The sequence below is a fragment of the Sinocyclocheilus grahami genome, unplaced genomic scaffold (genome assembly GCF_001515645.1).
Source record: "Sinocyclocheilus grahami isolate Dianchi unplaced genomic scaffold, SAMN03320097.WGS_v1.1 scaffold223.1, whole genome shotgun sequence".
NCBI classification, from domain to species: Eukaryota; Metazoa; Chordata; class Actinopteri; order Cypriniformes; family Cyprinidae; genus Sinocyclocheilus; species Sinocyclocheilus grahami.
Genome location: NW_015505402.1, coordinates 2280462 through 2303279, shown reverse-complemented (window position 1 = coordinate 2303279; position 22818 = coordinate 2280462). Strand labels below are relative to the sequence as shown.

The 22818-nt window shown below is 38.9% G+C and overlaps 1 protein-coding gene across 3 annotated transcripts in view; it reads right to left on the bottom strand.

Annotated features, from left to right (window-relative positions):
- Positions 1–1055: 1055 nt before the first annotated feature.
- Positions 1056–22818, bottom strand: part of LOC107596814 (sphingosine 1-phosphate receptor 2-like) — a 37521-nt gene continuing 15758 nt past the window's right edge. The window contains exons 2-3 of one of the 3 annotated variants that reach the window (XM_016287653.1): positions 18699–18796; positions 1056–3976 (exon numbers count right to left, since the gene is read on the bottom strand). In XM_016287653.1, the coding sequence (XP_016143139.1) occupies positions 2768–3880 (1113 nt within the window). In that variant the 5' untranslated portion in view covers positions 3881–3976; positions 18699–18796 and the 3' untranslated portion in view covers positions 1056–2767. Of the gene's footprint in view, positions 3977–18698; positions 18820–22818 lie in introns of those variants that run through there. The other 2 variants (XM_016287652.1, XM_016287651.1) reach the window with 2 other exon arrangements.

Below are 22818 nucleotides of genomic sequence, written 5' to 3'. Positions count from 1 at the left end.
AATCCAATTAGCTTTATATTGCATTTGCATTTAAACAAAAAAAAAGTTAAATCAAAAATATAATTTAGAAATGAAGATATGCTTCAATTGCATGCTTTTTCTTTTTCATCATTCTGATCCTATGATCATAATCTTGTAATCTTAGTTTATCCTATAGATGGCGCAACAAGCCAGTACATTTTTTTAACAAATACCGTTAGAATCTTTTCTTTGTCCGACCACAAGGTGTCACTCTTGTACATCAATTGTAGTTTCTGCTATGTCTTCTCAGAACAAACGTGTTCTCACATATGCCGGAGAGAGTGGGAGTACAGGATGGTCATTAATCATAAAGACTGTACTGAAAACAACTGTATATGTCTGCAGTTGTTTCAGTATGGCTGATGTCTCTTCCTGCTGACTCTTGGCCATATTCCCAGCTGTGTTGCCTCCCAGGGTGGGTTGCTGTTCCCACCTAGGAATTCTGGATGTTTGACAACAACCAGGCCAGACCATCCTTAAGCCCACTCAGTCAGAGTTCACAATCCTTTTTTTTTTTTGTGCTAAGAGCACCCTCGGCCTCCCAGACAACCCTTTCCCATAATGCTATTCCTATTGATCTATCATTGTACTCCCTCTTTCCTGCTAAACCCTTCGGCTAAACATCTGCACTCCCACAAAACCTTGGAATTGGCACTTATTGGACTGTCAGAAATCGAGGCCAGCAATTCTAGGCAATATTGTTTGTGAAGAGATTCATGTCATAGCGAGTCGGGCCTTAACCATGTTCATGCATGTTAGCATTTAGTTTCACTTTTTTATTGTCTAGTCAGATTTCTGTAATATGTGGGATAAAGCTCTTGTGTTCAGATTGTTAACCCAATACTGCATAGGACTGAAACTTGAAGCAAATTACGTAGTGGCATTAATCATTTCTGTCACGCACACAACAACCACTTTTAAGTGTATGCTAAAAGCATTTGTGAAACTGTCAATCTAGAGATTTTCAACTACGACTTTAGAAAATATAAAACAGAGAATAACAACAAAGCAAAACTTTTTTTTTTGTATTTAATTTATTTTAATTTTAAAAAGGAATGAACTAATGTGTATGTACCTACATTAGTGTTTGGGATTGTACCGATTTAGAACAGGTAGCTTGCTACTAAAACACAAGGCTATTGCACACAAGACATTCTATACGTATACACATTACATACATACTGTACACGGATACATACAAACTTTAATATATTTATCATATAAAATAAACATTGTTCCACAGGATAGGCAATGTTTTACATTGAACGGAGTGATAGGGATGCTCACACAGGCTTAAACTCTTCATGCATTAAAAAAAAGAAAGAAAGAAAAACCAAAATACATTAGGTCAGTATTGGAAGAGCTGCCAAAGTGCTTTCTCTGCTGAACTAAACCGATCAGCAGAGGAAACTAAAACATGCTGGGATCAAACAGTCAATGGCTGTGAAGTGAAAGTGTTGGACTGATGATATTAACGTATAGGAACATTAAAGTCAGTCCCTAACAATGGGAAGAAGCATAGGAAACACTGGACTTCCAGTGGTTACAGGAAGTTTAAAGTTTCTTCTAAAGACTTGTGGCCAATTAAAAGACAGCATAACACCTAACAACCCCCATATCTCAGAATGAATATGCCTTCAAAAGAGAGAAAGGCATGCTCAATTTGTCCTAATCTCAAAGTTTCCTGTCTTATCAATGGCGTATCAATTTCAATTGACTTTAAACGTCATTAAGACTTCACAGTGAGTGTCCATTCTTGTTACTGCAAGCTCAATAATCAACAGGAGAACAATGATGTTCGGTAATACTGTCGATCAGCGAAAATGTTCGCTCGTAACACTTCATTCTTATATTCAGTTCAATTCGTCAAGAGGGCACAAAACAAAGCATACGCTGCCACGGCGAAGCTACGGCATTGTCATGCCAACACAACCAGCGTTTACACCAGTTGCTGAGAAACTCATATCAGGAATTCAGTTATCACATTCTGATTGTGCTTTCCTCTTAGGAAAAAATTAGGAAAGTTAAAGAAAAATAAAATATTAAGGGACAGTGAGTTTAGATGGACAATATGGACAAAGAGGAGTAACATTGACATACATATTCGTTTTTACACAGGTTAGACTTTCATGCAATACAATGAAGTATGAAGAATACTTTTATTGTCGGTAATCAAAGGATGTTATGTATATCAAGTAATTTGATGAATACATTAGGAGAGGTTCTGCAAGCATGCATGGTTGTTTGGCTCACATGGAGTGCATTGTCGATCCGTACATTTCAATCTGTCCTCTCAAATCTCTGAACCAAGACAGTGGTAGTCTACTTGTGGATAGGATACATCTTGTATGCGACTTCTGGTAGGTTGGTCAGCATATGAGAAATATACAATCCCAAGCTGCCTAGAAGTCTACAAAGTGCAACTTTAAATTGTTCATGCTTTGTCAAAGAGCTTAAATGGACATTCCCATTTAAATTTGGCTTTTTTAAATTTTGCCTTAAAATGTCAAATACGTGGTGAAGTCTCATTCTGTGATGTTCAGGAACTTTTGCAAGGACAGAAGCAACAAAAGGACACGTGAGAGTCCGCTAGCACAGCTGTGATATCTGCCCTAAATGTCCAAGAGTCCGAAGACATTGATTGTGATTCTCGTTTCATCAGTGAGGTCTCTGAACACTTCTGTCTTCTGTGCCTTGCCTAGGGTCTCCACTTGTCTTCAAACACCTGGGCACTGAGGAGACGAAATCAGACACAAGTAGTGCAGTCCTGCATGATGGGAATTGACTGATGTTCGTGTTTGTTGGTGCAGTGCTCCATTGAACTCGAGCTCTTGAGTGGCACCATGCAGCGGTGAGGAGGCCTGCCACAATTAAGCAGCCCCCAACAGCAAAGCACCCTGAGGAACTCCTTCCTCATGTCCTTACTCCGCAACGTGTAGATCAGCGGGTTCAGTGCCGAATTCAGTGTGGTGATGCTGAAGAAGATGTCAGCGTTGTTGAGGATAGGACATTTTTTCATCGAACAAGAAGTGTCCAAGAGAAGGATGGTGAAGGCGGGCAACCAACAAATGATGAAAACGCCAAGTACGATCGTGACAGTCTTCAGGAGAGCGTAAGCTGGAGAATTGGTGGCCTCTTGGTGGCTGGTACGCACAATAAGGTAGATGCGAACGTAAAGGATCACAATGGACAGCAAGATTATGGTAAAGATGGTGACGACAAACAGGATGTAGTATCGGGAGTTGAGAGGCAGGACAACGGAGCAATCCCCCAGGTTATTAATACAGTTCCAACCAATAATGGGAAGCCCTCCCAGAAGGATGGACATCACCCAGCATGCTCCGATCAAAAGGAACATGCGGCAAGTTTTGTTGGAGCCGTAAACTTTGACCTTGGTGATGGCAATGTAGCGCTCTATGGCGATAGCCAGCAGGCTGAAAACTGAGGCAGCCAGTGCGATGAAAGCAGTCCCTTCTCGTATGAACCACTGGACAGGCACCAAATGAAATGTTTTAGGGCCTGACAGGAAGATGTTGGCAATATAGGCGGAGCCAGCCAGTAGGTCCGAGAAGGCCAGGTTCCCGATGAAGAAGAACATGGCAGAGTGGAACTTTTTATTGCGGAACACGGCAATGAGCACCAGGAGGTTTTCCAAGATGATGATACTGCAGATTATGACAAATAAAATGTTCAGGGCGCTCAGGCTTTGTTTACTCTCCATGCGGTCTTTGATTTCCTTCTGGCTCATGTTCTTGGCAATGCGATAGTGGACCTCTATGAGGGTCTTGTTGAAGTACTGGGAGTATTTGCTCATGGTGGCAGCTTGGCAAAGCCCTGCAACCAGACTGCCAGTAGTCATTCAGAGGGAAGCTTGTCTGGGCCAGCAGGGGCACAGGAAATGAGACGCCCAGCCCGAAGTCACGTCTCAGTGGCCCAGGAAGCTCCTCGGTGTCACCTGGAAACAAACACAGAACAGAACGATTACTGGCAGGCCAAAGGTAAAAAAGGGACCATCAACAAATTAAATATAAACTTAAAAGGGCTGTAATTTCTGTGCCTCTAACAGCACCAAACAATCTTTTTGAGTGGGCCAGGCATAACAACATTAACTGGTTTGGGCAGGACCATCTGTGTGTCCAAAAAATGGTAGACGGGGGAGTGTTCGTTTAAAACCTGTCATTATTTTGGAAATCAAAGCTGGTCAGCCTGTGAACATTAGGTCCTGTTTCCACCTGGTATTAAGATGTGTTTTCAGTGATCTGATCGCAAGTGGTCAGTCTTGTCGCATTACAATTTCCACCTGGTATTAACATGCTTTTCAAATGTGTCTCCACTGACCACTTGTGCTCAGATTTCATAAAGACACTCCCCTCTTATTTTGTCACCCTCTACATAATTTTCACAGGAGTGCCGCACACATATATGACTGAATGAGCAAAGTTTTTTTTTTACACAGCTTACTGAAAAGTCAGCAGGAAAGGAAGAGAATGAAAAGGATAAGGGGGATCTGCAATTTTTTGCATAAACCATATGTTTTGGTGAAGTTTAAATAACTTGTTTTGGTGCACTTTCTCACAACATGTCCCAGAACAATCAAGTCTTTGGTGAGTGGTTGGCAAGTATGCAATGTTTTACTATGGCCTGGGACACATTGAGTGTTTACACTACACATACGTTTTTGACTACCTCCATATGTGGTTTCAGTGATCAAATGACAAAACGTTTAACACCCTGTTTCCACATGTATTTAGCGCTGAACACTTGTAATTGGAGCACAAAAACACATCTTAATACCAGGTGGAAACACGGCCTTAAAGACTCAGTTTCTTGTTTTCTGTCACGTTATGGTGCATATTTTACACAATCACAGACAAAAGCTCACTCTTGCTCACTGCTGTAGCTTGTTTAGAGGCAGTTTGAAAGGAAGCAAGTTTGAAATGCATTGCAGCATCCGCGACTACTTGAGTGTGCACACTAGATGAGCGTCTGTGATTCTGGATCTGGAATCTAGAGCCTTGTGCTGCAGACTTCAACAACATGAAAGGCTAACAAGCTTCCTTCTTGTAGTGTGCGCTAGGCTTTATCTAAAGCATAAGCAGTAGTCCTGCATTGATCAGACACATGTTGGAAACCAAAAATAGCTCAAGTAGAGTTCTGGAATTTTCCTTCGGAGTAAACGCTACATGCCAGAACTGTCCTTCAGCTACAATCTGTTCTTGCCCCATGAATTAAGATGAAGTGAGAGTTCATGTGACATACAGTCTTCTACACCTAGCCTACACATAACTGTATGCAGGACTGGATGCTTACTATTACTATTCAGTGACTCACAAAGTAATGAAACCTCACGGGATGTGTAAAACTACGTCACTTTAGAACTATCACCTTGTTTATATGAATGTCTATCTCATTTTACAAGAATTACCACAATCTTCAATACGTACAATTAGTGTGTAATTTCCACCACACCACAAAAGCTATACATTTCCCCCCAATCTAAAATCCCCTTTTAAAAGGGGAAATGATGAGACCGACGTTCTAGAGTGTTTAATAAGGAATAACTGATGATGGACTGCTGAACACGTGAAATTTAATGGACGCATTTGAGTAACACAGTTGTGTGTGTGTGAGACACAGACAGTGTGAGCAAGCAAGCGTGATTACCTGCATGTCTGCCCTGGCTCCAGACATATAGTCACAATATTAGATATAATTACAGTATTTTAGATTTTAGGCTGGAGAGTTGCCCCATTCAGCTTTCTGCTAGCTGAATAAATTGCATAAGTTCGAAGTTAAAATAGTTTGTCATACAATTTGCTTGCCCAATGCCTCTTTTTTTGTTGTTGTTGTTGTTGTTGTTTTGTAATGGTACACTATGCACATCTTTGAAGTTCTGTTCATCTGAAATAATGTCGAGATGTGACATGCAACTGTAATGCAATGAAAACTGGAATTACTACTACTTTGTAGCCACACAGTTGTGGAAAATGTAATATCCAACATAATATCCATGTGTTCACCCATTTATCAGAACAGTTCAGAATAGATTATATTTGTCCAAAAAAAACAAAAAAAAACTTTAAGTTGGCTTGAAATGGTAATTCACTGTTTTCTATATGCATCTTAATGATCTTACAGTGAACAATTATTTTAGGTTTTATTTCTTAATTACAACATAATTTAAGTAAATATCTTAACATGAAGTTCTGTTGAAACAAGATTTCTCTTTAGTGACATATGCAATACTGCAAGCTCTCAATCAGATCTGCCTCCATCCTATCAACAACAACCAATGATAGAATAAAGTCCCCAACCTATATTTTTTGATAATTCATTTTACTCTGATGGGTCACATTACAGAAGAAAAGATGACATTCCATGACATTGTGACTTAAAAGGCAGGGTAGCAGATTTGATTCAAAAACATTTTTTGTTAGGCTGGTTGAAAGTCTCTTCACATCTCGATAGCAATCACTAAGTGAAGTGGTCTAAATTTATTTCTATGTATTTATATCGTCTGTGGAAGGCGTAGGACCATAAAATGTTCGTCCAATCAAAATGTTCGGTCTGAACATTACGACAGGCTGTCCTGCCTGCCTGTCAAAATATGTATTTGCATACCTCTGCGCACCTTGTTTGCGCAGACATGATAAAATTGCCAGGGCAAAGCTGCCAAAGCCTCAACACTGAAAGACGCAAATACCCCGTCAGGCCAGAGTCACTGTAGAGACTATGCAACCATGTGGAATGGTATCTGGAGACAAAGGCAGGAATCTGAGACATCTGTGTGACGCACCCACCTCACTTCAACATCACTGTTTGCTGCACACAGTTCAACACCCCTCACACAGGAAGCGTGTCTCAGTCACCTAGAAGAACACAATAAGGTACAGCTGCATAGACAGTGGCACAATCCTGCTGCCAAATGCCAATAATATCCAGCAAGGCCATTTCCTTGAGCAGCAGTGAAGAACAATGGCCTCCTTGTCCAGGTTGCGTTTCACTTGATACTCTACTGGTACACCGGTCCAAAATTACACCATGCATCAACTACCAGACACAAGTTGTCCCATTCGAGCCATTTTCAGTAAACACTTTTTTCACACTTTAAACAACCAACAACAAACAATAAACAACAAACAACCAACCAAAACTTAAATTACCCATCAAAATCTGCGAGTCGCCTTCTCAGAAACTGATGGATGTGTTTCAAAACAACTCTAGATCCACCCACTGAAATTTCATTCTCAGAACTGGTTTGAGTGGGTAGTTTCGCTGCTGACAACTCATGTTTGTGATTTCACTGGGCCGTCTGCAAGGTCCTCAATGCAGTCTGGACCTCAGTGTTACTGTGGAGACCTTTGCCGCCTTTCATCTAGGGATTTGACAGCATGTGAAACCTGATGGTCTGGTTTGTCAGACTCAGCAGCGCCGTCTCCGGCCTGCCCCACTTCACCATTACCCCCACCCGCCCTGTCCTTCAACTGCAGACTGGAAGGGACGCCAGATCGTCCTGTCTAAATAATGAATCTTTTGTCTCTTCTTCTAAAGAAAAAACTAATTCATCATAATGAAAGATTAATAAGACGCTCATATGAAGGGCACATAGACAAAAACGTGAATGCATCTCCAGTAGCAGGTATCCACAGTCCAGCTGGCCAACAAGAGCCGTCTTCCTGTACACAACTACACTGCTATAGGCCAAAGGAAGTGTTTGTGGTGTCAGAAGACTAACATCCTGTTCAGACTTGATAGCTGACTGGTGGAGAGCAAGACAGTTAATGTGGGAAAGGTTTGGTGGAAGCGAGAGACACAAAAGCAGAGCAGAGGAAGTTTATTCGGATTCTTACAGGTGTAATAAGTGCGGCAGGAAACGTGCTGAAGCACAGCAGCAAGCCACTTGTTTTGTGGCAAAAGTGCAACGGATATACATAGCTTAAAGAATCTTTGTAGATTAAACTGTTGTAGCTCAGAACTGACTCATCATAAAGGTCGCTCTTACAGTTCACATGGCAACCATATGATTTCCAGCTCTCGTTCCGTCATCAGTGAAAACATGAACTGAGGACCCCAGTCTCGGGCAGGACTCTGCCCATATCCCCATGACAGCTCGACAAAGGCCCCAGGTGTTGTTTGCGCTTCCCAGCAATACCTAATAAGCCCCAATTAGTCAGCGGCATCTGAGCAACCGTATTTCCCACAACGCACCTGTTACCAAGCATCGGTTGGACACCATTTGCCTCGTTCTCCAGAGTGATCTTTGAGACATCTTTGCAGCTTGCACAAACCGTCAGCAACCACACGCTTGGTAAAAACCCAGACATAACAACAACCCAGACACTAACTGACAGATGTTTCACTTCAGCTTATTATGGCTGATTCTCATATTTGCCGTCGCGTACATGCTAAATCAGCCTTATGATCATCATGGAGGTTTATTTATATGTTGTTTTTAGCATACTTTTTTCATGCTTTCTTCATGCCACCTATTTTACTCTAACCATTTATGACAGTCCGCAGACAGGCTGTCATTTAAGTGTTAAGTTCTCTTTCTGCATAATGGCGCTGTTGCGCTCAGTAAAGTTCTTCAGGCACTGACACGCAACTAATTCTACATCCTGTACTCATCGTGATAAGTATCACTATCCATATGACCAAATTTTTTATCTTCTACCACAAATGCACCATTGCCCAGAGCTTATTCTTGGGGAATTTTTTCACACAACAGGTTAATGCAAAGCAAAGTGAACCACAAATTACACAAGCGTGCTAAAGAGCAGCCGGAGGTGACCTTTAACAGAACAACAGTGAGGTGAATTTGCAAACCGTACGCTTGAAAATGTTCTTTCAGGTTTGAATGCATTGTAATATCACATAATACTGTAATATAAGTAATATCAAAATACAATCAGTTCATAGCACGTGTTCATTAAACTGATTATACCTTGCTCTGGAGAGCTGAACAATTACGTCATACATAATTGTATTGATTGGCTGGCTGGGGCTGGTTCCATAATATCAGATGTAAAAGGGTAAAAAACAGAGTGCTTACAGGAGGGTGGGAGGAAAAATCCATCTGTTTCGTTAAGCCAAAAGAGTCATGAGTCAAAGCTAGTCAATGCAGCGAAGGTGATACAACACAGAGAGTCCCAAGACTACAAAGCTCTATTCAGCTAACTCTCATTCCACCCTGCTAATGATCCAACTCTGATATGTACTTTACAGTCGCCCACTTCCACCACTGGAAAAATTTGGCTTTGCCAGTTTATAAACCAAATTTAAGCCATAATATAGTCGTAGTAAAACACCTGTCCACCACACAGGGTTCGTACACATTTTTACCAATACATTTCCATGACTTTTGAGACAATATTCATGTTCCATTATTTTACAATAAGAATAAAAATCTGTTCAAATTATCATAGCATATGTTAAATAAAATGAATGACTATTAATGCTACTTGTTTGCTTTCTTGTTTTAGTAATAAGTACATGCAGCAACATGAGGAAGTTAAGGCCCTTCCTTACTGAGCAGGCTGAAAAAATACTCTCCTTGTCGTTACTAGCCCTGCTGAAAAAAAAACTATAGAAACCATCACAGAAATTATAATGGTTTCCACTACAAATACCATTACAAACATTACAAACCATCAACTTTTAACCATTAAGAGAGGGTTTTCTGTAGTGTGTTTCTGGGACATATTCCATTAGGATTTAGTGGTTTTAACAAGCCACCAACAGAAGGCGACCAATTTCCAGTAGAGTCCAATAGGCACCATCACAGTTTCCATTAAAACCAATACAATTCCCATTTTAACCAGTAAAACCATTACAAATTCTGTGATGGTGTCTATTGTTTCTTTCAGCAGGGAAACTGGACAACTTCAATGCTCTTATAGCTGGACTTCCAAAATGTGCAGTCAACCCTCAAAGTCAAATGCACTCCAACGATCCAGAGCGCAGCAGCACTGCTAGTCCTCAATGAGCCCAAGAGAGCACACATCACTTTATCTCTCTGCATTGCCTATCGTTTGCTGCTCGTATCAAGACACTGATGCATCTACGGTCTCTTAGGAGTCTACATCCCTTCCAGAAGCCTGCGGTTGGTGAATGAGAGACCCTAACGGTACCATCACAGAGAGGCACAAAACCACTTTCCACAACATTCTCGTTCACTGTTCCTTGCTGGTGAAATGATCTTCCTAATTCTATTTGAACTGCCAAATCCCTGACAATATTAAAGAAACAGCTGAAAACTCATCTCTTCTGTGAGCACTTAACTACATCCTGCTGACTCTTCAGTTGCATTGGGTTGGTTTTAGACACATTTTCATTTCTATTTGATTCTAATTTAATTCTATCGTTTGAGTTCATGTTATGCCATCACAAACATGAAAGTAACATTGACATTTTACCTCATTTTCTGAGTAAGTTTGGACAGTTGCTTTCATATTCACGTGAATTGTATCAGTTCTATTGCAAAAAAAACCCAAACCACCTCCTATAGGTAGTTTCATTTTCGGTACTGTGGTGCCCACATGAAAGCAAATGACAGATTTTTCATGCAAACCGTGGTCTGGTTCAATCTAAATTGCCATTGTAAAAGCCCCTTAGGGCCAGAACCAGCGTTTGCTTAGTTTTAATCTGCTCTCCAGTCCGTTGCTCTTTGAGCTTCTTAAATTTGTCGCCAATAGCTGTTCCACAAGTTTGCTGTATTATTTTGCTTGGCCTTATTAGTATCAGGCAAAGAAGAGCTTTCCATTGGCATCCCCATTCATCTTAATGGCAGTTGCTAGGCTGGCACAGGATGTCCAGAATTATGTGGTGCTATCTATGCTCATGTGTACTCTAATCACCTGGTATCCCATAAGACTAATCACTCTGAAGTCACAGGAAATTGACATACAGTACTGATAGGCTAACAATGCTGATTGGCTGGTGGACCTGTCTCAAGTCTTCACTAGCATCTATCATGAGCTGTGATATGTAAGGCAGCAGAAAAGTCTATTTAAAGCCTTTCAAAACCCAGAAACTGGTAAAACATTTACATCAGGTCCTGCTCCTGAAGGGGCCATGTCCTGCAGATTTTAGCTCCAACCCCAATTAAACACACATGAACCAAGGTAGTCAAGGTCCTCAGGATTTCAAGCCAGTATGTTGGACAAGCTAGAGGTAAGCTCTGCAGGACGTTGACCCTCCAGGGACAGCCTACTATAATATGACAATATAATTGTGATTTATATGTAGATTTATATATTGTTAATATACATGGCTGTCAAAAGATGCTTTTAGCCTCCAAAGTGGTGTAATTACGTCATCTACAAGCAGGGGTACCAAGCCAAGCCTTTAGGTTAAACGGGACATCAGATGCAAAATTCACTTTTACATGGTGTTTGAACATAAATGTGTGTTGGCAGTGTGTGTACACAACCACCCTATAATGATAAAAATCCACCCAGTGCTTTTTTTTTTTAAATCCTCATAAATAATCAGTTATTTCTCAGATCAAGCTATTCACAGATTCTTGGCAATGTGACGTAGCTTTGCCCAGGCTGCTCCCACGACTGTTGGGTGACACGGCCGTTTTATCATAGTTCAGCCCTGAGTGAGCTGTGAACAGTCCGCCATTGTTGGGGGGGGGGATATATAGCCTAATATATATATATACAGACATATAGGCTATTATTTAGTATTATAATAGCATTATATGGTGGTTCAAGGCATTATATTGTGGGGGGTTTTTTGTCATAGATCGGACAATTTTTTTTGGATAAGCAAGAAAAAAAAAATTTAAGCACAGAGAATGACAATGCCGTGAAGTTTTTGACATGTTGAACGTTTTTTGACATAGGCTAATTTTATGTGTTTTTATACGCAACTTGGTATTTCCGCGCTGTCTGAAACACGTCTCTATGCTTGTGCACACATTGATTGCATGTGAGAACAGGGCATGAGTAACAAATTGAGATCTCTTTCGTTTCTTCTTCTTGTGGTTTAAAATTTCTTGTACATGTAAATTGGCAAATTAGTCTGGGAATCACGTGCATGCCGAACGGTAGGGTCTCATCCGTACGTATTACGGATCAACTGCGAACAGTTTAACTCCTAATATGTGACAGATCAGAGCAATCTTTAATTTACTTATTTAACATGAAATTATCAAATTGCTCCTCCATGTCAATCGCATACAATGAAAATACAGAATAATTAGAACAATCTTTAACATAAATAAATAACAGAGTGTCATATCTATACACATTTTTCTCAGAACGTTCTTGCGACCCGGTAGCAATTCTTCCACGGCCCGGTGGTTGGGGACCTCTGTCCTAAGCGATTGATGGTGTTTTGTTGTTGGATGTAATAATGAACATAGCAGTCGTCATTTACTCCCGACATCTGAGCCGCTGAAGACGCAGTGGATTACTTTTGATTTTGAAGGGAATGCGTCCCCCCGATCTACCTAAATGCTATGTTCTATGTTCACGCGAATCAGCTTCACCTCCAGAAGAAGTGAGTATAAGGTGTTTTATGAATCTTTGCACACCGCCTTTTCTACTGTAATAATGTGCTAGTTACCAAGTTCCGCGATGAATGCGGCTAAAGTTTACAGTCTCACAGAGAGCATCTCGGAAGAGAGGGGCAGTGTGAGCAGAGCTCATTAGCATTTAAAGGGACATGCACCGAAATGGCTTGCTGTTTTTTACAGGGTAAAAAGGGTGTTTTTTACACTACCATTGAGAAATTTTAACCAAATTATGTTATAGACTTTTCATTAAGACCATAAAGAATCATATCAACTTGTGGAAATGGGCCTCTGATGACCCCTTTAATGAAAATGCCAGATAATAAGGTGGGTACCAAGATAAAAAAAAAAAGATTTATTCTATGTGATCTCAATATGTCAGCTTCCATGATGTAACCCACTCCATGTAAAATAAATCAACTTTAATTAGGGTACTGATATAACTAGATTTATAACATTGAGTGTAAATCAATATACAGGGTTCGTACACATTTTTACCAATACATTTCCATGACTTTTCCATGACTTTTGAGACAATATTCATGACCTAAATGTTCTATTATTTTACAATAAGAATAAAAATCTGTTCAAATTATCATAGCATATGTTAACTAAAATGAATGACTATTAATGCTACTTGTTTGCTTTCTTGTTTTAGTAATAAGTACAAGCTGCAACTGCGCCAGACCTTACTCCACATTTCACATCACTGACTATTATCATTTATTTAACTGTGTGGCCAGGATGGCCATTTTGGTGTCATTTTGTGTGTATTTTTGCTGCTTAAATGCAACAATCTGCGCTTTAGAGCCCTGCATTTCAGCCCGAGCCCAACGGCCCAAATTTATGTATGGCTTCGGGACAATTTTCACGTCATAGCTCAGACACGGGCCGGGCATCAGGCTTGCTTCCTCCTTATGTTTATATTTTAGATATCCATCAATTATTATGGTGATGACAAAGATTTGCCGCGCTGGTGGAAACAACACGAGACCGTGCTACCGCGACTGTCACGAGTGGCTCGGACGGTGTTTAGTGTCCAGCAGCAGCGAGTGCTGGAAGAGTTCCATGTTAAAGCGCACGCAAAGCTGCGCTTTAACATGATGATCGAAATAGAATATTCGCAGGGTTTCAGTTCATTTTTGTGAAGCGCTCCTGCTCAAGACCGAGACAGCAGAAAGCGTATCCTGTTTGTTTTCTAAAAAAGCACAACGTATGCTGATATTGTGAGTGCACACAAATAAAAGTAGACCCTTAACAGTCCCGAATGATGTATTACTCTTACCTTTATGAGCAAAAATGACTGGTTGTTTCCACTGTTATATCATTTAAACTAACATTGTTTTTTTTTTAAAGCATTTTATATAGGCCTATTGATTTTATTTTAGTCAAGTGGTGATGATTTGAGAAGGCTAAATTGATCAAACATAGGCTATGATTAACTCACCGTCTGCCACTGGCTGCTTGGTCGTTACTTTAAAAAAAACAAAAACTTGAATTTAACAAAAAAACATTTTCCAAACATATGTCTAAATTAACGTAATAAAGAAACGAAAATATATAATATAAAAAGAACTATTTTAATGGCTACAACAGCAGCTGTGTAATTGGGGAAGAGAGAAAGAGAAAAAAGACACGGGCCAGTAATTCTGATAATCTGTCGGATAAGGGCTGGACTAGGGCATATGTTTGAGGCCCGTGCAGGGTTCTGCTGAGCTTATTTGGTAGCAAACTCAATTGGGTACTGGCAAGGTGGCTTTATATACGCACGAGCGCACTTTGGATGCGACTGCGCACCGCCTCTGGAGCGCGCGAGTACCGAATAGCTTAAAAAGACGTGCAAATAAATAATAACATTTTTTGACGATGCAACAATGACCCGATTAGGCAAGTGACTATTCTGTCAACTGTCCCGAAATGCGAGTGAAAGTCTTGTATCGCAGCGGCTCTTGTAGCGCAGACAAGATGCGCCGATGTGAAGCCATTTGAAGAGAAAGTCAAAGAGAGAAGACGCGTACAGCTGAATCACTCACGCTGTTTTCAAATGACTGATTTGATCAGTCTGTGTGGACTGGACTCAGTCTGTAGGTTTGATTATTTACTCATCAAACCTACATGCTATAGGCTATTGAATAAATGTGTGAATATCCATCATTTTAAAGTAAAAAGCTGCGGGAATGAGTAAAACTATGCGATATAGCTTATGCGCAATCCCGCACCGAAATTCAGACCTGATTAAACACAATTCTATTATACAGAGTTTTGTGAAATAGATTTCAATGACTTTTCCCAAACTTTCTGGGTTTATTTATTTTTCCAAAACTTTTCCAGGCCTGGAAATTGGTGTTTTAAAATTCCATGACTTTTCCAGGTTTTTCATGACCGTACGAACCCTGACCACATCACTTGCACAGCTCCCACAGGATTGTTATTTCTGTTGCATTTTTTCGAACTAAGGATAGATGCACAATATATATTAATACCATATTGGTTATCCGCTGATGTTAGAGTTTTTAAATATTTTATATTGGTCAGTGTTGGATATGTATTGGCTGGTATTGGATATTTAATTGTGCAAGACCATTTACCCAATTCTTACATTTAGATTACCAAATAGCTAATGAGTTAGGCACTTTGTTGTGCGAAATAGCACAACTTTATAGTACCTTATTGCTTAAATACACAACAAAACAAATGCAGCGTTTAAAAAGTTTCATCTAAACGGAACATTACAGGTTAAATTCAAGCTCTATCAACAGTATCTGTGGCATACTGTTGATTACCACAGAAAATAATGCTCAGTTTATGAAAAAAATAACACGTACACTACCACTCAGAAGTTTGGTGTTGGTCAGATTTTTAAATGTATTTGGAAGTTTGGTCTCTTATGCTCACCAGGCTGCATTTATTTGTATACAGTACAATACAGTACTGAGTACAAACTTGGGTACAAGTGATGTAATGAGGTAATATTGAACAATGATAGTGTCTACAGAGTAGTGTTGTCAAAAGACCCGGTACTTCGGTACCAAGTTGGTATTAAAAAAATGAAAATGTTACGGTACCAGGTTTTTTTTAAATACCGGTGGTACCGAGTACTCTGTAAACCCGGTTCTTGAGGCACCATCCGAAAGGTGTGCTGATGCGTTCTCTACATAAAAGCACCGACGTGGCGACCTCAAAATGAGGAAACACACAAAACACTTTAAAGACCGACACCCAGATCAAATGAAAGAGTTCAAGCAGGTAAGTTTCATTTCCATGCATTGATTTATTTGTGGCGCCCGCCACAATATCAAAACTGACCGCCATAAATAGATTTTCCAAATGGCTTTGACTTTGTTGAATAAACATGAGCGCTGTGCGTGTCAAAGTCGAAACCTGGTGCGGATGTTTTTATATCACTGTATTTCTGAAGGAAACCGACTGTCTTCAGAAAATTATGGATGTAATTTTCATTTCATCTTGCCTGATAAAGCAGCGTTTGTTAGCTCAGCCGTTACCGGGGAAACCTGATCTCTCCTGCTCTACAAGCGCCTCCTGCTGGCAGAGAATTAATTTGCATTTATATGCCGCCACAAATAGAGAGCAGATCTGTGGGAAACACTACTTCTGTTATGAATATTATTTAACATTTTATTTGAATGTCAGATTGAAATGAACATCACTGTTATTAGAGTAGTTAATCGTTAGCATAAGCGCAGCTAACGCTAATATAATGAGCATTAGAATTAAGTTTCTTTATTAACTATTTAATGCTCCTATAACTTTTATTAGGGTAAAAAAAAGGACATGATATTTACTATTTTTACACACCAGAAGCTTTTAAATGAATTGTGAATCTAAAATATGCGTGTTAGAGAATGTACAAATGGTTAACATTGTTTGTGTAATATCAGTCAGAAAAGCAGTTCTGGGTTTTGAAGAAAAAAAAATTTAAGCTAACTTAGTTGTTATTCTTGGCTGAATAACTCAGAAGGTTTTAAAGCCCTTTAAAATTAAATATGTAGGCTACACAGTTTGGATTAAATGAAAGTATAGTCAACATTTTTAATTAGCATGTTTTTGTGTTTTGCTTTGGTACCGAAATTGGTACAGAGAACCGTGGATTTTCACTGGTATTGGTACCGAATACTGAAATTTTGGTACCGTGAAAACACCAAATACACACTCAATACCAAAATGAGTGGCTAACTGCGCTAAAACATTCAAATGTATAAGAAATTGTCAAAATGCCCGTTTTGGCGAGTATCCAGTTAAACACAGTCAGTTTTGGAACGTTAAATAGTTGAGAAAGAGAAGGCATGTTGTGTAACAGTATATTGGGTCCATGGATAAACTCTTAAAGGGACCGCAGTCCAATATTTATGCTGCTGTCTGTTTGTATGTTAATCAAAGAACAAAAGACAAAGAAAATCATTTTCTGCTCTTGACTGAATACGTTTTATAACTTTAATGGTAAGCATTCATCTGTATTTAATTTTTACAATGAAGACTACAGAAATTAAAGTAATCAAATGTAAAATAACACTGGATGTGTTATTTTACATTTGATTACTTTAATTTCTGTAGTATTTCTTAACCTGAAAAACTTAGTTTCATAGCTCTCTTTATTCTATTCCATTTATTTGTGCTGTTGTTTGCCATTTTTTTTTTATTTGTTCTTATTTTATTACTGACTTTTTACTTGTGTTTTTTTATGAAAAAAAACTTTGCGTTGAAGAAAAGTAGATTTTTGTTTGTATGTGCTGTCAATTATAGTTCTTAGAAAGAAAATCGGAAACTGCAAAAATCGGTATCGGCAGATCAAACTAACAAAAAAACGGAAATCGGAATCAGCCAAGAAAATTGCAATCGGTGCATCTCTAAACGTCAGAGTTCTCGGACAGAGACAGTACTCTTATAACGCTGAGAGACGGACTGTGATGTAACAGATGGGCCTAAAACCGAAGCATTAGTACTGATGTTAGTAATGACGCAAGTAGAGCAGGGGTATGTTTTCAATACCTTTGCAATGGAACCTAGATATAAAAGCAATAAGCTATAAAGTAAAATGTACATGCTTTTTTAAAAAGGTTGTTTTTGAATAATATTTTATCATTATAGTTAGATTTTATATTGTGACTGTACTAAAACCAAAGCAGATTATCAAAATTATTTAAAAAATATTTACTTTGTATTGTTTTTAATGTTATGTTAAATGCAAACATTTTAAAAGAAATTATTTTCTTTTTTTTAATAGCATTTTCATAATACATTTCCAAAGCAGTTTTACAGAAAATATCACCTAACAACATCAGTGAGCAAGTTAAATGCAATAAATGTATCTCTTCCCTATTTAACTATGTAAGCAAGTATGTATGCTGCTAGGAAGGAAAAATTAAAACATGCAAATAAATAATAATTAATAATAAAATAAATAATTATTCACAAAACTCCATGAAGATTTGATTTTGAGTTGTAAAGAAAATGAAATAATCCTGATTAATCTAATAGTTTCTGACCAGTAAAAAACAAAACAAAGACTGAAATAGTAGTTACCATGTAAGTTTCTTTTAATTTTTTAAAAATACTTTAACCTAACCCTGATATTTTCCACACACTCTCTACTAGAATCATAAAAATCCTTGCTTATTTTAGTTTTTTTCCTTAGTTTTATTTATTTTAATTTTTTTAGATAGAACATGCATTACATGATTTGTGTGTGAGCAAGTTTTGGGAAAGTTTTAGGGAGTCTGGGGAGATTTTACTCTTCAGACAACCAGCCTCCCTTGCAATGATTTCCACTTTTATCTCTAGGACATGGATAAGCACCAGGCATTCAGATAATACAGAAGCTAGAGGGCAGATGTCTCAGACATCTCAGAAACAAAACAGAGTAACACAGAAAATGACAACATTATCAGTTTCTCATCTGTACATGCAAACATATAGACAGTCACAACAGTCCAGTATATACGTACACAAAACTGTTATGTCTCAAGATATCACTACTGTTCATCATAATGCAATTTTTACATGTTATGCTGAGAAGCAGTAGCTATAGTGGAGCTCTGGGAAAAAACAACTCTGAGATTTAACCACAGATACGACACTGGTTTCAGATGCAATACAAACTCAATTGTCTTTAAGATGGCAAGAAAGTGACAAATACCTTTGAACAGCTCCCAAGTGCTCTGCTATGCAGTGGAGCAGATATGGATGATTTGAGATGATCTGCCATATCTAACGTACATGAACTCTTGAGAGGAACTCCAAAGACATTTTATGAAAAAGATAAGCAAAAAAAAAAAAATAAATTCTTAATTTGCTTAAGTAAACAACATACCAAATAAATCCATGCATACTGTTGTACAAGCTCTGATGCATCTGTACAGAGCTAGTCTGATTTCACAATCAACAATACCTCTAAAGCATGAAATAGCATGAGAATAATATTTTCTCTTCTGCTGCCATTTTTAGATAATGAAAGATGATACAGGAAATTATCATAGAAGAGGAATCGTGTAATAATACAAGCCAGACATGAACTCAGGTGAATGCATTAGCATCACTGGTCAACGTGTCAGACCATGTGGCCACCTGCTAGAGCCACAGAAAATAATCATTTAGGTACACTTTTGGTATTCTGGAGAGAATTTGTGAGAAATACACACACACAATCACTCTTAAAAAATAAAAGTTCTTTACTGGCATCAATGGCGCCGAATGGTTTAACATACATAGTTCCACAAAGGTTCTTTAGAGTGGAAAAAGGTTCTTCAAATTATTAAAATGTTCTTTGTACTAAGAAAAAAAAAAAAGGGTTATTTTAAGAACCTAAAATGGATCTTCTAAGGCATCACTGCAAAAAAAACTTTTGGAAACTTTATTTTTAAGAGGGATGTTGAGGTGATGTTTGGCAGTTACTATGTAGTAACTGAGGTGCGTTTCCAGCTTGCTTGCTATAGGATGTTCTGGGTGTTTGTTTACTGGCTCCAAGTCAAAGGTCTCCAAGTCTTAATTTGTACGAGATGAAATCATAAAAAATTGTATGACCCAAATCTAAACCTGACCGTAACGTCCAACCCCTTACCCAAACCCAATTGACCAATATGAATTGTCATGAGTGTGCTGGATGTTCTGGTCTTATATGGGTTGTTAAACCCTAAGTATACTTCAGTTTTGATGTGCTCGACACATTAGCACTAGAGAGTTTCATCATTAGGTGCGTTTACATGGAGCATTGTATTCCGATTACAATCGGTTTTAAAGTCCAATCCGAATGGAAATGCGCCATGCAAACACCTCAATAGGAATAAAAATTGTATTTGCATGCCTATTAAAAATGAAAACCGAAACTGGAAAGTTTTGCGCATGACATGCGCAATGAGTAGAAATGGCATAATGACATATGACGTACGGAACGAGCCGATGTTGTTGGGTTTGTTGAATATAATGATTTCGTTCCGAATGAAACAAAAAGTGTCCATGTAAACGTGGCTATTGTCTAGTCTTTGTACCTTTAAGGGAAATTCTTAATTCTCACAGAAACATTCATCAATGCGGATGTCTATTGTTGTTGCAGTCTCTAGTAGTTTGCTGCGGTTTTTGTCCTGTCTCATCAATTTATTTTCCGACTGTGAAACAATGACAGTCCACAAATCAGCGGTGCAGCAGTGCCACCTAGTGCACAAACTGTGGTGCAAAAAAAAATGTAAGCACTTCCACAAGCTGAGTGTATTGAGCATACGTGCATTTACTATGCTGATAACGAAACGTACACATACTCTAGCATATATGTAAAAACCAAAGTACAGTTTGGGTTTAAGTCTATTATTCCTTTGTCCACTAGGCAAAGAAGAATCGTCTGATTACTTAGCTACATAACGCCACACCTCTCCTCAACAAGCTGCACAATTTGTGGTAACATTCATGTTCATAGTTACGTACTGGTGTTTAATAAAGGGTTAGGGGTTTATTCAAATCTCTAATCTTCTTAAGTATAAGCAACACAAATAGTGATACTTGACTTAGTACTAGGGTTGGGTACCGAAACCCTGTGCCAATATGGCACCGGTACCTATGTAACCGGTATGTACTAGAATCGAATCAGAACGCAGATTTTGGTGCCTCATTTCGGTGCCACTTAAATGCTTGAGCAATCGAAACGGACGTAAGGATCACCGGCACCGCACGTGAAAATTAAATTATAATAATTAATTCTTAAATTAAAATGCCTAAAGCTAGGGTGACCATACGTCCTCTTTTCCCCGGACATGTCCTCTTTTTGGACCTACAAAAATGCGTCCGGCTGGGATTTCTTAATTGCCCAAAATGTCCGGGATTCGGCTGTTCTCTTAATCCCACTCCCGCTGCACCTATGACCGTTGCTGCTTGCTCCCGCAACATGCGTTTTGCTCCCGCAATTTTCATGTCCAATCCTTTAAACATTCTAATATTGTGTATAATTTTGGCACATCAGGGAGCTGCTCTCAGGATGCGGTGTATTTAAATATTTTTGAATGAGCATTTGCGCTGTTTACTTTCACTTTCGATTTCGCGATCACACGCACTCTGTGTAAAGGGAGCACATCTTACAAAATACTCAAGCATGGTCTAGTCAGATATCTCTCCTTATTCTCGACCTGTGATCAGTCAAATCTGACTCCTGCAGCTCTTGTTGGATGCAGGGTTGCCAAGTTCACGTTATTTCCACAGAATTGGGCTACTTTTAAACTGTTGCCATGGGTTGATTTTCCCAAGTGGGTTAAAGGTTTGAAATATTGCATGAATTACATTTGACTGAAATGCTTGTATTGAAACATTTTGCATTTTACCTAGGATAAAACTTTCATGGTCTTCTACATTAACTGTTCCCTCCTGGTGGAATGACCTGCCAAACTCAATCCTTAATATTTTCAAGAAACAGCTGAAAACACATCTCTTTCATCTTCATTTGACCCTCTAACTCTAGCACTCTCTATTACAGTGGTTCTCAACCCGCGGGCCGCATGTGGCCCGTCACGAATTCAAATGCGGCCCACCATGCTGAACACAATTTTTAAAAAATACTTTCAGTTTTACAATTCATTTAATTTTTTACATTAATTTAAAAATGTACTAAATAAATATAAGCTATAGCCTAATGTTTTTATGTAAAATAATTTTGTTTTTCATATATTATTTTCAGACATGAGCAGTACTCACATAGCCTAATTATCGTTACGCATTCAAAGTAACGACCAAGTGGCCAGCGGCAGACAGTGAGCATATGTTTGATCAATAAAGGGTTTACTTTTATTTGTGTGCACTCACAATATCAACAAAACGTTGTGCTTTTATAAAATAAAGAAAACAAACATTATGCGCTTTCTGCCGTCTCGTCTTGAACAGGCGCGCTTCACAAAAATGAACCAAAACGCAGCGAATACATGCCTCACAGACATGATAAATATATGTATAGAAAGCTTTAAATTACTACTTAACGAAATAAAAAATCAAAAACAAAAACTCTTTCATCATAATCATAATTTGATAAAAAAGATGCACTTCTCTCTAAAGGTGCGTCTAATGAGGAACGAGATGGCGAGTCAGGATCGGCAACTTCATCCTTGCGACACAGACTCAGAAAACACAATTTATTAGTAAATAATTCAAATATCTCTGTCCTCTTTCCTCCTGACACATTTACGGTAATTACTTTTGCCGATGCTTTGCGGCAAGCTTAAGCATATTGCGTGCATTTGAACGCAGAACTCTTCAGCTGCGCTGACGGCACGCACCATACATACTGCTGCTGCTGGACACTAAACACCGTCGAGCCGCTCTTGACAGTCTCGGTAGCACGGTCTCGTGTTGTTTCCACCAGCGCGGCAATCTTTTTTCATCACTAATTGATGGATGTCTAAAATATAAAAATAAGGAGAAGCCTAAAACAGGCCCTAGGCCCTGCCCGCGTCTGAACTATGATGTGAAAATTGTCCCGAAGCCCAGCCTGAGGGGCGTAAAAAAGTCGGGGCCAGTTGGGCCTGTCTGATCTAGCAATGTATCAGAAGAAATGAAAGAAAGATAGTCATCTGCGCAATTCGGAAAAAGAGGCGGCTTTTCTGCATTAGGTATGTTTTTTTTTCACTCTTTGTACAGCAGTTATTGTTCATTCTAAAAAAAAATTTTAATGTAGTATATGTGTTACATAAATACATGAAATGTAGAACATATAAAAAAGTGCTCGTGGCTCGTCTGCCAGTGGGTGCCCCCCCACGCATAAAAGTGAAACTCCGCCTATGATTGTG